General features: G+C 44.2%; 1 protein-coding gene across 4 annotated transcripts in view; it reads left to right on the plus strand.

The window, feature by feature from the left end:
- SLC12A1 (solute carrier family 12 member 1) overlaps positions 1–13,395 on the plus strand; it is a 381,560-nt gene that overhangs the window by 312,788 nt on the left and 55,377 nt on the right. For all 4 annotated transcript variants that reach the window (XM_085644206.1, XM_085644209.1, XM_085644207.1 and 1 more), the window contains one exon: positions 3,697–3,840. In XM_085644206.1, the coding sequence (XP_085500332.1) occupies positions 3,697–3,840 (144 nt within the window). The remainder of the gene's footprint in view (positions 1–3,696; positions 3,841–13,395) is intronic.

Raw genomic sequence — 13,395 nt, forward strand, 5'->3', positions numbered from 1 at the left:
GATTCACATAAGAATCTCTTTCGGGCATCGTGATTCACTTATCAAAAACTGGTGATCCGGCATTTACATTTCGTCACAGCTAAAAAGTGTTTAATTTCAAATTAGACCAAGTTTTGGTTTGCAGCATCTGCACCGTATATTTTTTTTATATATTTATTTATTTTGGGATTCAATAGTAGTGCCCATCACTTAGGTTCCTTCATGCTACTTTAACATAACTTCCCAGACAAAACAACGATGCCGAATCCTTTTAGCATTTATTAGCTCAAATTGTCGGTGGGAGGAGGGGAGGGAGTTCTGTCTTAGATGGCCCTGCCTGCTTTATAATACATGCGGTACAAAAGGGGGTGGTGATGGACGGAGCATCAGAACCAATCAAACACTCACACCCAGTCAACAGATCTGGGTTTGATCCATCACCGTTCTTTAGCCCACTCGCCACCCCAGTTCAGACATGGCCATATGCAAATCAGTCTGACCCTGTGCCTCATGGGAACAGTCCAGCCCGAACTGCCAAGCCATGCCTTCCCTGGACCAGAAACAAGCTTCCTAGGACCGGTTTCTGGCATTTCAGCCGTCTTCAGCCAGGCTTGCTTGAATCCAGTGGCAAAGTGAGCAAGGGACTCACGTCTGAGCATACCCTGCCAACTTATGGCGAAAAAAGCGGTACAAAAGGGGGTGGTGATGGACGGAGCATCAGAACCAATCAAACACTCACACCCAGTCAACAGATCTGGGTTTGATCCATCACCGTTCTTTAGCCCACTCGCCACCCCAGTTCAGACATGGCCATATGCAAATCAGTCTGACCCTGTGCCTCATGGGAACAGTCCAGCCCGAACTGCCAAGCCATGCCTTCCCTGGACCAGAAACAAGCTTCCTAGGACCGGTTTCTGGCATTTCAGCCGTCTTCAGCCAGGCTTGCTTGAATCCAGTGGCAAAGTGAGCAAGGGACTCACGTCTGAGCATACCCTGCCAACTTATGGCGAAAAAAGCGGTACAAAAGGGGGTGGTGATGGACGGAGCATCAGAACCAATCAAACACTCACACCCAGTCAACAGATCTGGGTTTGATCCATCACCGTTCTTTAGCCCACTCGCCACCCCAGTTCAGACATGGCCATATGCAAATCAGTCTGACCCTGTGCCTCATGGGAACAGTCCAGCCCGAACTGCCAAGCCATGCCTTCCCTGGACCAGAAACAAGCTTCCTAGGACCGGTTTCTGGCATTTCAGCCGTCTTCAGCCAGGCTTGCTTGAATCCAGTGGCAAAGTGAGCAAGGGACTCACGTCTGAGCATACCCTGCCAACTTATGGCGAAAAAAGCGGTACAAAAGGGGGTGCTGATGGACGGAGCATCAGAACCAATCAAACACTCACACCCAGTCAACAGATCTGGGTTTGATCCATCACCGTTCTTTAGCCCACTCGCCACACCAGTTCAGACATGGCCATATGCAAATCAGTCTGACCCTGTGCCTCATGGGAACAGTCCAGCCCGAACTGCCAAGCCATGCCTTCCCTGGACCAGAAACAAGCTTCCTAGGACCGGTTTCTGGCATTTCAGCCGTCTTCAGCCAGGCTTGCTTGAATCCAGTGGCAAAGTGAGCAAGGGACTCACGTCTGAGCATACCCTGCCAACTTATGGCGAAAAAAGCGGTACAAAAGGGGGTGGTGATGGACGGAGCATCAGAACCAATCAAACACTCACACCCAGTCAACAGATCTGGGTTTGATCCATCACCGTTCTTTAGCCCACTCGCCACCCCAGTTCAGACATGGCCATATGCAAATCAGTCTGACCCTGTGCCTCATGGGAACAGTCCAGCCCGAACTGCCAAGCCATGCCTTCCCTGGACCAGAAACAAGCTTCCTAGGACCGGTTTCTGGCATTTCAGCCGTCTTCAGCCAGGCTTGCTTGAATCCAGTGGCAAAGTGAGCAAGGGACTCACGTCTGAGCATACCCTGCCAACTTATGGGGTGGGTAGGGTATGCTCAGACGTGAGTCCCTTGCTCTCCATGCCACTGGAATCAAGCTATCCTAGCTGACGAGGGCTGAAAGCCCGAAACCGGTCCTAGGATGCTTGTTTCCAGTCCAGGGAGGACCTGGCTTGGCAGTTCGGGCTGGACTGTTCCCATGGGGCACAGGGTCAAGACTGATTTGCATATGGCTGGGTTCAAACTGGAATGGCATGGTGAGCAAAAAAACGATGGATTTAGGCCCAGATCGCTGTACTGGGGTGAATGTATGACATTGTTCTGCATTCTGTCCATCAATTGTTGTTTTTGCATTTGTCACCCCGAGTGGGTAGGGTATGCTCAGACGTGAGTCCCTTGCTCTCCATGCCACTGGAATCAAGCTATCCTAGCTGACGAGGGCTGAAAGCCCGAAACCGGTCCTAGGATGCTTGTTTCGAGTCCAGGGAGGACCTGGCTTGGCAGTTCGGGCTGGACTGTTCCCATGGGGCACAGGGTCAAGACTGATTTGCATATGGCTGGGTTCAAACTGGAATGGCATGGTGAGCAAAAAAACGATGGATTTAGGCCCAGATCGCTGTACTGGGGTGAATGTATGACATTGTTCTGCATTCTGTCCATCAATTGTTGTTTTTGCATTATAATACATGCGAGCATGCAATCTCTGTATAAAAGACCGTTTATAATTTCTTTATTACAGGCGACTTCTGACGTCTCTAGACGCCTGCAATAAAAAAAATTATGCTCACTGTAATAACTTATTACAGTTGAGTTCTGACCTCACTATGCCTGTTGTCAAAGCCAGCAGCCTACGGGAAAAGCAGGACACGGAGCATAATTAAAGCTGCGGTTAAAAAATAGAAAACAAAACCTGGCTTTTCCCTCTTCTATTTTGTTTTTTAGATAAACAGTGATAAGCAAAAATGTGGTTTTTGTGGCTACATGTTTTTTCATTCTTTAGGTAATTAAGACAAACCTAGACTCCCTATGCATGTTTCTACACATTCTAAGATACAGCAATAAACAAAAAAATGTGTGTGGTATTAAACTGATTGTAAAAACTGTTTTGCAATAACCATCTAACTGCTTTTTGGTGTGTTTAATTTTGCACTGCATCGTTTCTTCCTATCTGCAAACATCCACTTTCATATGAAAGTGCAACTGACTGAGGGTTTAAACGGTCTTTAGTAAGGGCGATAGAGGGACTATGTATTATAATGCATAAAGTACCCACTACAGGACATTAGAAGGATACTGCAAGTCACCTCGGAGTTCCAAGACCTTATAGAGGGGCTCAGCCGCCTTGTTCCTTTATTTGATGACGGAACTCCTTGGTGACTTGCAGTATCCTTATAAGTGGGAACTTTACCCCATACTTAATTTCTTTCATTAAAATATGCATGTATGGGTGATGTATACATATGTTTAAATACATGTAGCACAAACCCAAGTCGAAAGGGAGAGAAAAACAGAGCACTGCGTAGACAGGACCTACAGGCAATACACAATGGTGTAGAGTTATCATGACATAAAGGTGAGTCAGGGGTAGAGTGAATTTAAAGATTCATTTATGTTTAACAGTTGAAATCTGTGCTTTTTAGTCCAAATGTTTAATGGGTGCACGCGTACTGTTTTTCCATCTATAAATGTTGAAATATTCAGACCGCTCCACCACCGATAGCCGGCAGCAATAACCATGCCCTTGTCTTCTGCCAACAGACGAGCTGCAGAAGCTCGAGCAGGAAAGACTGGCCCTCGAAGCCACCATCAAAGAAAACGAGTTTGAGGAAGGGAATCGAGGCTTCCGCAGACTCTTCAACAAGGCCAGCAAGATGACCATGCCGAATCCCGCCCCTAAGAAAGGTAGAAGCAGCAGCAGCAGCGCAGGCTGATGTGAAGGGCACTGCCATGGGAGCTCACCTTGTGCCCAGAAGCCATTTCAATTTGTCAACTAATCACTTTTTGACCCTTTGGTGTCCACTTCAGCTGCTTTCGCTTTTCTCTGGAATGCGGAGCTTCTTTGGACAAGGGGTTTGTCCCCATGCAATCGCAATTCTCAGAGAAGAAATTGTCATTCTGAATGCATTTGATATAGTTAGAAAGACAGATCATTCTAATGCCTTTTGTAACTACAGAACCGCGTATTCTTTAGATTCTAAGAATCTTAAATTACTCTATTCATTCAAAAATGTCTTCATATACTCCAAGTAGCACAAATTCATTCTGGGAAACAATTTTCAGAGAAATTCACTCTATTTCTCTTCTTCTTTAATGTTGGCTGTAATGAAAAAAAGCCACAGGGAGCATTGCTTCCTCTAAATGGTTTCTACCGCGCTGTATGCTTCTATTTCGAAAAAAATACCTCTCAATATTGTAGCACTGAATTTTATTATCGCCATTGGAATACTACTTAGATGGCACGCCCAGTTACAGTCCATCGAAACGTAACATACTGTTCCTATAAACATTGATTTATGGAACCATAGTGTTGTGAAAGAGCCAAATTATATTGTGGATAAAGGCTACCTCATTAAACACCCACTGCACTGCTTCTTGAGCATTTAGGACGCTCTATAATGAGGTTTTATCTGAAGCCGGATTGGGTGAAGAATCAAGGCATGTATTTGCTGAATTGTGTCTTCATGGGAACTGCTGGCCGTGCCCAGGGTGGATGATCACTGTGGGAGGGACCTCTGGGGTTTTCATTCTCACCTACAATTGACTATGGGCTTGATTTGTTTGGTGGACAGGATGTTGCAAATGCGACGGATTATCCTCCCTGCCGAATCGTTGTCCTCCTACTCATTTAAAGATGGACAGCTCTTTAGCATTCCATTGATGGAGCCCCCGTTGACTCTGTCAATGGAATATTTCCTTAGACGGCCCAGTGGCGTCGGGGCCATCAGAGGAAGAACCTTATACCATCCACCCTATTTAGAGTGGACAGTAAATGCCTTTTTTCGTGCCCATCACCAGCAGGAAAAAGCTGGTGGTGAGGGACAGAAAAAAATCCAATGACCACCACACCGTGGGAGAAAAGCCCCCAAGGTGTGGGGGTCATTGCCTATTTGTTTTTCAAAAACAAACTCTTACTTTGGAAAAACAAATGGCAAACTTTTTGGTGTACGGCAGCCTTACACCAGACATTTCGTACATTGAAAGGAACCACTATGACGGCGACTCTTTTCAATATGTAGAGATGACAACTGCTGATGTGATGGATGTTTGCATTGCTTATACAAATGTGGTGCCAGTTCTGTGTGTGCCAGCGAAGTTTGCATTACAGATGCCTATGTGGTACTTGTGTTTTACTGAAGCTTAAAAGTAAATAACTTCAGTATACAAAAGTAAAAAAAGTTTACATAGTCAGTAGTTGTCATTATTGGCATATATGTTGCCATGAACCCATTACCAGGTCTATTTTGTCTTGCATCTACCTTAAGATCCACTCTTTTCACTCCATTAGACGAGTCGTATCTCTGCTTGTACTTTTCCTCTCCTTGCACCATACGCTTCCTCACCTCCTAAGCTGCTCAATCAACCATGCTAGTGGTTTTTAACCAACCCATGTTGTCCGTGGTGCGAACTGATCTTCTCCTCATCAGTTCAAAAGAGCTATGTCCCATGCTAGTACTTTTTGCATACCTGTACGCTGCCTCCATCTTCCTCACTTCTTCCTCCCACAGCATGCTATTTCTGTTGGATAATTCAATAATGCCTTTGATGACTCTGTTGAAGCGTTCCCCATTTGCATTCCCTTCTGGGTGATACAAAGATGTGGTTCTGTGGGTCATGCCAGTTTGTTTTACAAATGCTCCAAATTATTCTGATGTAAACTGTCCTCCATTATCAGAAACTATGGTCTTTTGGCAACCCTTTCCGACTAAATATGTCCTTTAAAAAATCCACACCCACTTCAGAATTTGCTCTCGTCATAATTCGGAATTCAGGCCATTTTGAAAAGTGATCCACAGCTACCAAAATCAATTTCGGGTTGCAATCACTACCTTGTACAGGACCAAAAATATCTATCCCGATTCTCTCCCAAGGCATGTCTGGTACCCCTATAGGAAGTAGCGGCGGTTTAAATGTGACTAAGGTTTTTTCTGAGTTAGTACAACTCACACATTCCCTGACTACTCTCTCAATCTCCTTGTCAACCCCAGCCCACCAGTATGACTGTTTTAAGTCTGTTCTTAGTTTTTAAAATCCCAAGGTGTCCCTCGTGACACAATCTGATCACTTGCTCTCTTAACTTAGTGGAAGGGACAAGTTTTCCTCCGTGTAACAAACTATGCAAATCCTCTCCGGCTACCAGAACTACACAGTACTCATCCCACTCACATTTAATACTCTCCTTGTTTTCTAAGGGTAAGCGACTCAAAAAATCTGCTATTCTGTTGCGTGCACCCGGAACATACTCGACTATGTACACAAAGTCTAGTAAATACATGGATAACCTACTGATCCTGGGCAAAACATTACTCAAACCCTGCGAGGTGCGCACTTTGGTGAGAGGTTTGTGATCACTTCTCAACACCACACTACTACTCCAAATGAACTGCCCAAAATGTTTAAGGCCCCAGACACATGCCAACATTTCCTGTACAATGATGGAATACTTATCTTCAGAGGGAGTGAGCGCTCTGGAGGCAAACCAACTATGTGTTCCCCACCTTCCTTTTGTCATTGTGACAAAACAGCACCCAATCCTTTCCATTGGCATCAGTGGTAACAAAGGTTTTACACAAAGGATCAAAACCTTGGAGGGCTGGGGCTCTGCAAGTGTCCTCCCCTTAATAGTCTCAAAGCTAGCTTGACACTCCTTAGACCAATTAAAACTGTTACCTTTCTATAGCATCTGCTTAATGTCATACATTTTCTCTGTGAAGTTCTGCACAAATTTCATGTAAAACGTAGCTGATCCTAGAAAGGAGCGTACCTCATCCTTGCTCTGGGGGACAGGTGCCTTCTTTATTGTGTCTACAAGGGCAGATTTAGGACTAATGCCTCTAGCACTAATTTTGTGACCCAGGTAAGTAATCTTTCTGTCCTACTTTCCCTTAGAACACTTTAGGAAATTTCTTCACCACGTCCACCTTGTCCCCGCACTCTTTCTTTACAAGAAGAACAGGTTCTGGGCTGTTGGGATCTAGTATTATGCACAGATCTCCCTGATCCGACCATCCCAAAACACACGGACCAACCACAGCCACGTATAGTTTGCACTCCGCCTTCCTACACTTGAATTCCAAAAGGTGTTTTCGGAAACTTAAAAGATCAATAGGCTCCCCCGTGAAACTTTTAGGAGAAATATCGGTTTCATCCAGATCTGGCCCAATCTTCCCACAAAATAGTTTCCCCACCTTTCCTTATTAATGATTGTAAATGGGGACCCGGAATCAGCCACCAATGATACCTGAATACCACCCGCAACTACTTCGCACACAATTTTCTTCCTCTTGTTTCCCTCCACACACAACACATCACCCTCCAGCACACAAAAAATCTGGGGATTCTCCATATTCAACTTCGAGTTACATTCCTCTTCTGGTTCTTCCACCATGCACTTGACAGCCCTGGATTTACAACACACACACGCAAAGTGACCCTTGGCACTTCTGCCCACCCACAGGACACCTTTTATCATGTGCCAGATATCCAGAACTTCCACACCCATAACATTTAGCCTTCAAATCATCCATCCTAAACTTATTCTTCCCCACAACTCTCTCTTCATTTTTTTGTTTTTCAGGTATGTCCTTTTTTGGTAACTTCTTGTTTACCAACTTCATGGTATCATCAACGCTTTCCCTTTTTGCCGAATTGACCACTGCCTTCGCACATCTAGATATGAGTTCAGATTTACGAATGATAGCAGTGACTTCTTGTAAGCTCGACTCCCCTTGTACCCACAATCTATCCTGTAAGCTTGGATTATTACAGTGCATTATAACTTGGTCCCTAACTAGTTCTTCTTCAAGTCTTTCGAACATGCAAGAGATAGCCAACTTCTTCAAGGCTGCAATGTAGTCCTCAATTTTTTCACTACGACCTTGTTTTCTGTGGTAGAAGTTGTACCGGTCTATAGCCTTGAAAAACTGTAGGTGCAAAATATGCATCCAAGTCCGCTACCACGTGTTTGAAAATGTCACCATCATCTCAAGAATGTGGTTTCTTTTCTATGCAAATGTATACTTTGAGGCCGCCCGGGCCCAAGCAATGCAATAGCGTGCTTTTCTTCCTTTCTGGTATTAATTTCTCAAAGGTCTCAATGTAATGAATGGGGAGAGGATGTAGCCTTACGGCTAGAGTGGTCGACCTCGAAGCTTGGGAACTGTGTTTGAGTCTCACCAACGTTGCTCAACATCCTGTGATTCTGGGAAAATCACTTAATCTCCCCATGCCTAACAAAAATGAATGTGTCCTCATGTAACGAAACTGGTGCTCATGTAAAGCGTTCTGATACCTGATGTCCCAGGTCTAGTTTGCACTATATAAAACTCTACAAAAATTAAAAAAAATGAATAAAATAGGCTTTCCACTCCTCCCACCTTAAACTGTTGACTTCATCCTCTTTTATCATGAAAGGTTGTGGGGCTGACAAATTCATGGTTTCCATGCTGCACAAATTCTACGTCCCAAACGTAATAATCTAACTTGCTGCTAAATACTTTTGTAACTAAACAATTAAAACAAAACTTCAGTATGTATTACATATTTCCCTAATATGTACACACAACTGTCCTCCAGATCACAACAGTGAGTAAAAATGGGTGTGCCCGTCACGTGTAGACTACCAGTAATATATTTGTGAGGTGTGCTAGAAGTAGCGTGAGACGTTGACTTCTTTCAGACGTGATCGGCAGGGTGTGCCTATCACCGTTAACAACACCACCCTTAACAACACTGATCAAATGCAGAACGTTGACTCCTTTCAGACGAGATAGGCGGGGTGTGCCTTTCACTGTTATTAGCACTGTGTAAATGCAAGACGTTGACATCTTTCAGACATTACAGGCGGGTGTGCCTATCACCATTATCAATACTATGCAAATGCCTTGAGGCTGAGCTCATTCACAATAATGGTGTGCCTGCCACCGAATGCAGGCCGCGACCTCCTTAAATGGCCGAATCGGCGTGAGCACACATGCTCACGTTTCCTTCCTCCTTGATCCTGCACGTTCTAGCCTCCAACGCGCGTGTCACAGTGCCGAGTGCTCAGACGCTGCTGCTGCTGTCGGCAGGACTCTTCATGCGCCACGTGGTCTTCATGCTCAGCTCTGGTGCGCGTCACAATGCTGGTAAGTGTCCTCACGCACCAACAATTGAAGGGCGTGCTGGTTTCCAGTTTGCTGTGCAGGGGATGGGACGACTCTCCTCGTGGCGTTTCCCTTGTGCGTTCTACTCTGGCACTCGTCGCACTAATGGCAGTTGGGAACCTAGCACTCGTAAGAGCTGTGCCAAATAAGTTGTAAAAAAAAAACAACAACTTCCAGCCGCCGCACTAATCGCACTAATGTTCTTTTGAACTGCCGGTGTGGCCGCCACTCAATTAAATGCACTAGCACCTAGTGAAATTGAACCTTCTTATTTGTGGCCGAAGGTGATGGGTTCCTCTATGGTCCTGGAAATCGTCATCAGAATTCTTGTGATAGTAATAACCCGACACACAATGGAACTTCTTAAGAAGGCTTTATTCCAAACCCAGGACCCTTCATACCGGCAGACAGGAGGAGAGCCATGGTACAACTGCCTCCTCGCCAACGCGTCCCAGCACGAGTGTACCACATTCCACCCTCCAGAATTCTACACCTACGCCTGTACATTCTAGTAGGCGAGGTTCAGTCACGCAGTGGAATACTCACCCATGCAAACAACCCAACAGTGAGCACTAGACAGCCTATAGGGCAGGGTGCATTGTAATTAAAAGGTTTGACATGTACATTTTACATGTTCTGGTAGTGAAAAACTCCTATATTCATTTTTCATTACTGTGAGGCCTACTTCTCCAATAAGATAAACCTGAGTTGCCTTATTACATATAGTAACTTATATTTTATTGGTAAAGATTTTAATTTAAAATCCTCCTAATGGTAAAGTCAGATTCTAAGTTACAATTTAAAAAAATTCCACTTTTTTAAAGTGGCATTTTTCTGCCCTATATTGTGCCTGCAGCCTGTTCCTGGGCTACATGACTGGGTGTAGTTGGCAGACAGTCACACAATAGAGGGATTAGGTGTGCTTGGAGAGGCCATAATTGGTAGGTTGGGGTGGCTGAGGTGGACAGAGCCCAACTTGCAACTGAATAGGCTGTGCCTTGCCTTTACACAAAGGACTTGTCAAAACTGCATTGTTCATGCAGCCAGCCTGGAACCAGGGCAGGAAAGGCAGGAAACTTCACGCAGTACATAGGGCATGCTCTAGAAACTTCTCCTACTTTAAAGAAGTCACCAGGTGTAAAAATAGGACCCTAAGACTCACTCTTCAGCACACATTGTGCACCTGCAGAAGCACTCTGAGGACTGCCTGCTGCTGTGACCTGCCGTGTACTTCAAAAGACTGCTTTGCTGCACCTGGAAAGATTGCTTTGCTACCTGAAGCCTGCCTTAAATCCTCAGAGTGCCGTCCTGCTGCTTGAACCCTGTTCTATTACCGAACCCAGGACTACCAGAGTGACTCCAAGGGCTAGTTGGCTGGCCTCCTAATCAGTGACTCAAGAATAGAAAAAACTCCATCCATCTTAAACCCGCACCTGGGCCCAGCCTGAGTGAGTCCTAACCTCCAAGTGGTGCCCCTCCAGTCCTGGACCCTAGGTGGTGGTCATAAAGGTGCTCAGATAGCCAAAATCCAAAACATGGGACTTTGAAAATCTTTGACTAAAAACTGCTCTGAGAACTGAGAGTAGCCAGGGACCAACCTGCTCACCTATCCACCCACGGTGCATTGCCACTCGGACTGACTTTGTGGCAGCTCCTGTTACGTTCTTCTGCGCGACAGCAAATCCTGTTCAGCGGCCCCCTCACCAAAGGGGTGTCAGACCTCGTGGACCTCTCGCCAGCAAAAGCCTCAGGCTTCATCCCACTGGAGATTTTCAACTTCCAAAAAAGAGACTAAGTCCGAATGTAGAAATCTTCATCAGGACTTCATCCAGAGCCTCCCTGATGATGATGCCTCCTCCTCGTACACCGCCTGCAGCCTTGGCCGGCTGAACTTCTACCTTCTCCCACCTGTTTGTTGGAATTTCAAGTAAGAAGGGATGCACCGACTGGCCGTAATTCACTTTTCATATCCAACTCGCGTTCCATCTCAATCAGCAACATTTTTCAACTTTGACCCTGTCTCACGTAAATAGATGTCAGCATAATTTAAAGGCGACGGGGGTTAAGCACAGGTTGATTTAGTGAATTTTGTGGTTTACCCTGATATGGATTGTGACTGTTGCTTGAATAAGGTTAACACCCCCCTCAACAACCCAAGTTCTCCCACTGTTGCTTTTTTTTGTATTATGATTATCATAGTATGACAATTTACTTACTATTCAATATGAGTTTTGATAGCGTGCTTTGAGTCATATACTCACATTGTGTATAGATTGGCAATTTCAACATAGAAAGACTGTATGTGCAAAATGGAGAAATTATTCTCAAGGTTTTTTTCTTAAACATTATATTAATGTACACAATTATATTTTTCTTACAATGGTTTTGAAAATCAGTGCAAAAAGCAACATTTTCGTCCTTTGTGGTGAGAGAGGAACATTACTACTTTTGATGAACTTCTTCTCTTTCTATCAAAGTTGTTAACTGAGAACATCCCAGCTTTTCAAAATTATATGAAAAACACAAAAGGTGATGCTTTTCAAAAACATAAACTGTGCTTGCAGTCAGTGCTGGGCTGTTTGCCTTCTGCATTTAAGGTATGCGAATAATCCTGTATACTCATCATGATGGCAAACCTTTTAGTGCTACTTATCATTAGCAGGATTTATTAAAGAGGGAATCCATTTAATGTACCAGTCGCTAGTGAGTTACTTCTAGAAGTAAGACTCCAGAGACTTCAGAACACAATTGAACATGAAAAACAAAAGAGAAAGAACCTGCTGTCAGTATCTGATTGAGGCTTTGTCTGCTGTACACAAGCCTTAAAAGTGTTTATCAAGGATCAAACTAGTTGGGATTCTAGGGACATAAAGGACACAAATGACCGGTGGGTCATGTTTAAAAATGTCAGCAGGTCATAGCTTGTATGGCACTCCCTACTTTCTCCACTGTAAAACAAGGGTTAAAAACCTCCCTCTGTGGACCCAGTGGTAGAGTGGGGGGGCCTCTGCTGATCTGCCATAGATCTCAGAGAAGTATTTTACCCAAGCGTCCGCAGGGATTGTGCAAACTACTATACTGTTTGCTACTCCTGTGAAGAAGGGGCGGTTAATGATTTCCCAAAATAATGCGCTATTACTAAGGGTATCCGGGTTCAAAAGAACCTCCCAAGCTTTCTCCTTGATCTCTTTCATAGGGGATGCTATAGTATGTTTATAATATTTCTGGTTCCTAGCTTTCTCCACCCTTTCACCAAGGACTTTCTTTAGGGCCATAATCAGGTTCTTATGGGCCTTTGAGCAGTTTGAGGCAAACCATCTCTCCCCAGTATTAGCCATCTATCTCCTAGTGGGCCTAAGAATACTCCTGATCTGTTTATTAATCCATCTGTATGCGTTTAAGAAAAGTTTGTCGTCCCCAGTGTTGCTCAAACAACACCTAAACTCAACATCACAAGTGGAATAAAAGGTGTTTAAAAAAGAGTCATGCAAAACCTTAAATCCATCTTAACCTCCGCCAATGATCTGGCGGAGCAATATCACTGTTGTTTAAACCAATATTTTTAAATGGAGTAAGTGGTCTCCCGTATTCCAAAAATAGGATTAGGGGGTTGTGGTCACTAACCTCAGACTACTGCACATTAAAACTACGTATAAACTGGGCTCAATAGGCTGACACAAACATATAATCAATAACCGTATTTGCCCTCATTCCTTTAAATTTAGGAATAATGGACCCTTCCGACCCTCTCTTGTTGAAATCAGATTAAAATTTGCTAAAATCTCATCGAGGGTACTTCCATTGGTCGAATATTGGAAGTGATCACCCCAAATGGAGTCTAAATCTGGGTGGTTTTCATAATCATAAGAACCTAGCGAACATAAGTGTAAATTGAAATCACCCATTAAAATAACCAAATAGGATGATGTGTGCTTTTCCTCAAAAGCTTGTAAAAATGCCTTGAAGGTGCGTAAATGCTCTATAGTACCTACCTGATCAAAAGAATTATAGAAATGTATCAGCCGTATGCTTGTTAAACCCTAAAAAATCTAAATGAACTGCTAGTTTATTACTATGACACTGTAGTAATTTGGGA

Source organism: Triturus cristatus, chromosome 3_1 (genome assembly GCF_964204655.1).
Source record: "Triturus cristatus chromosome 3_1, aTriCri1.1, whole genome shotgun sequence".
Lineage (NCBI taxonomy): Eukaryota > Metazoa > Chordata > Amphibia > Caudata > Salamandridae > Triturus > Triturus cristatus.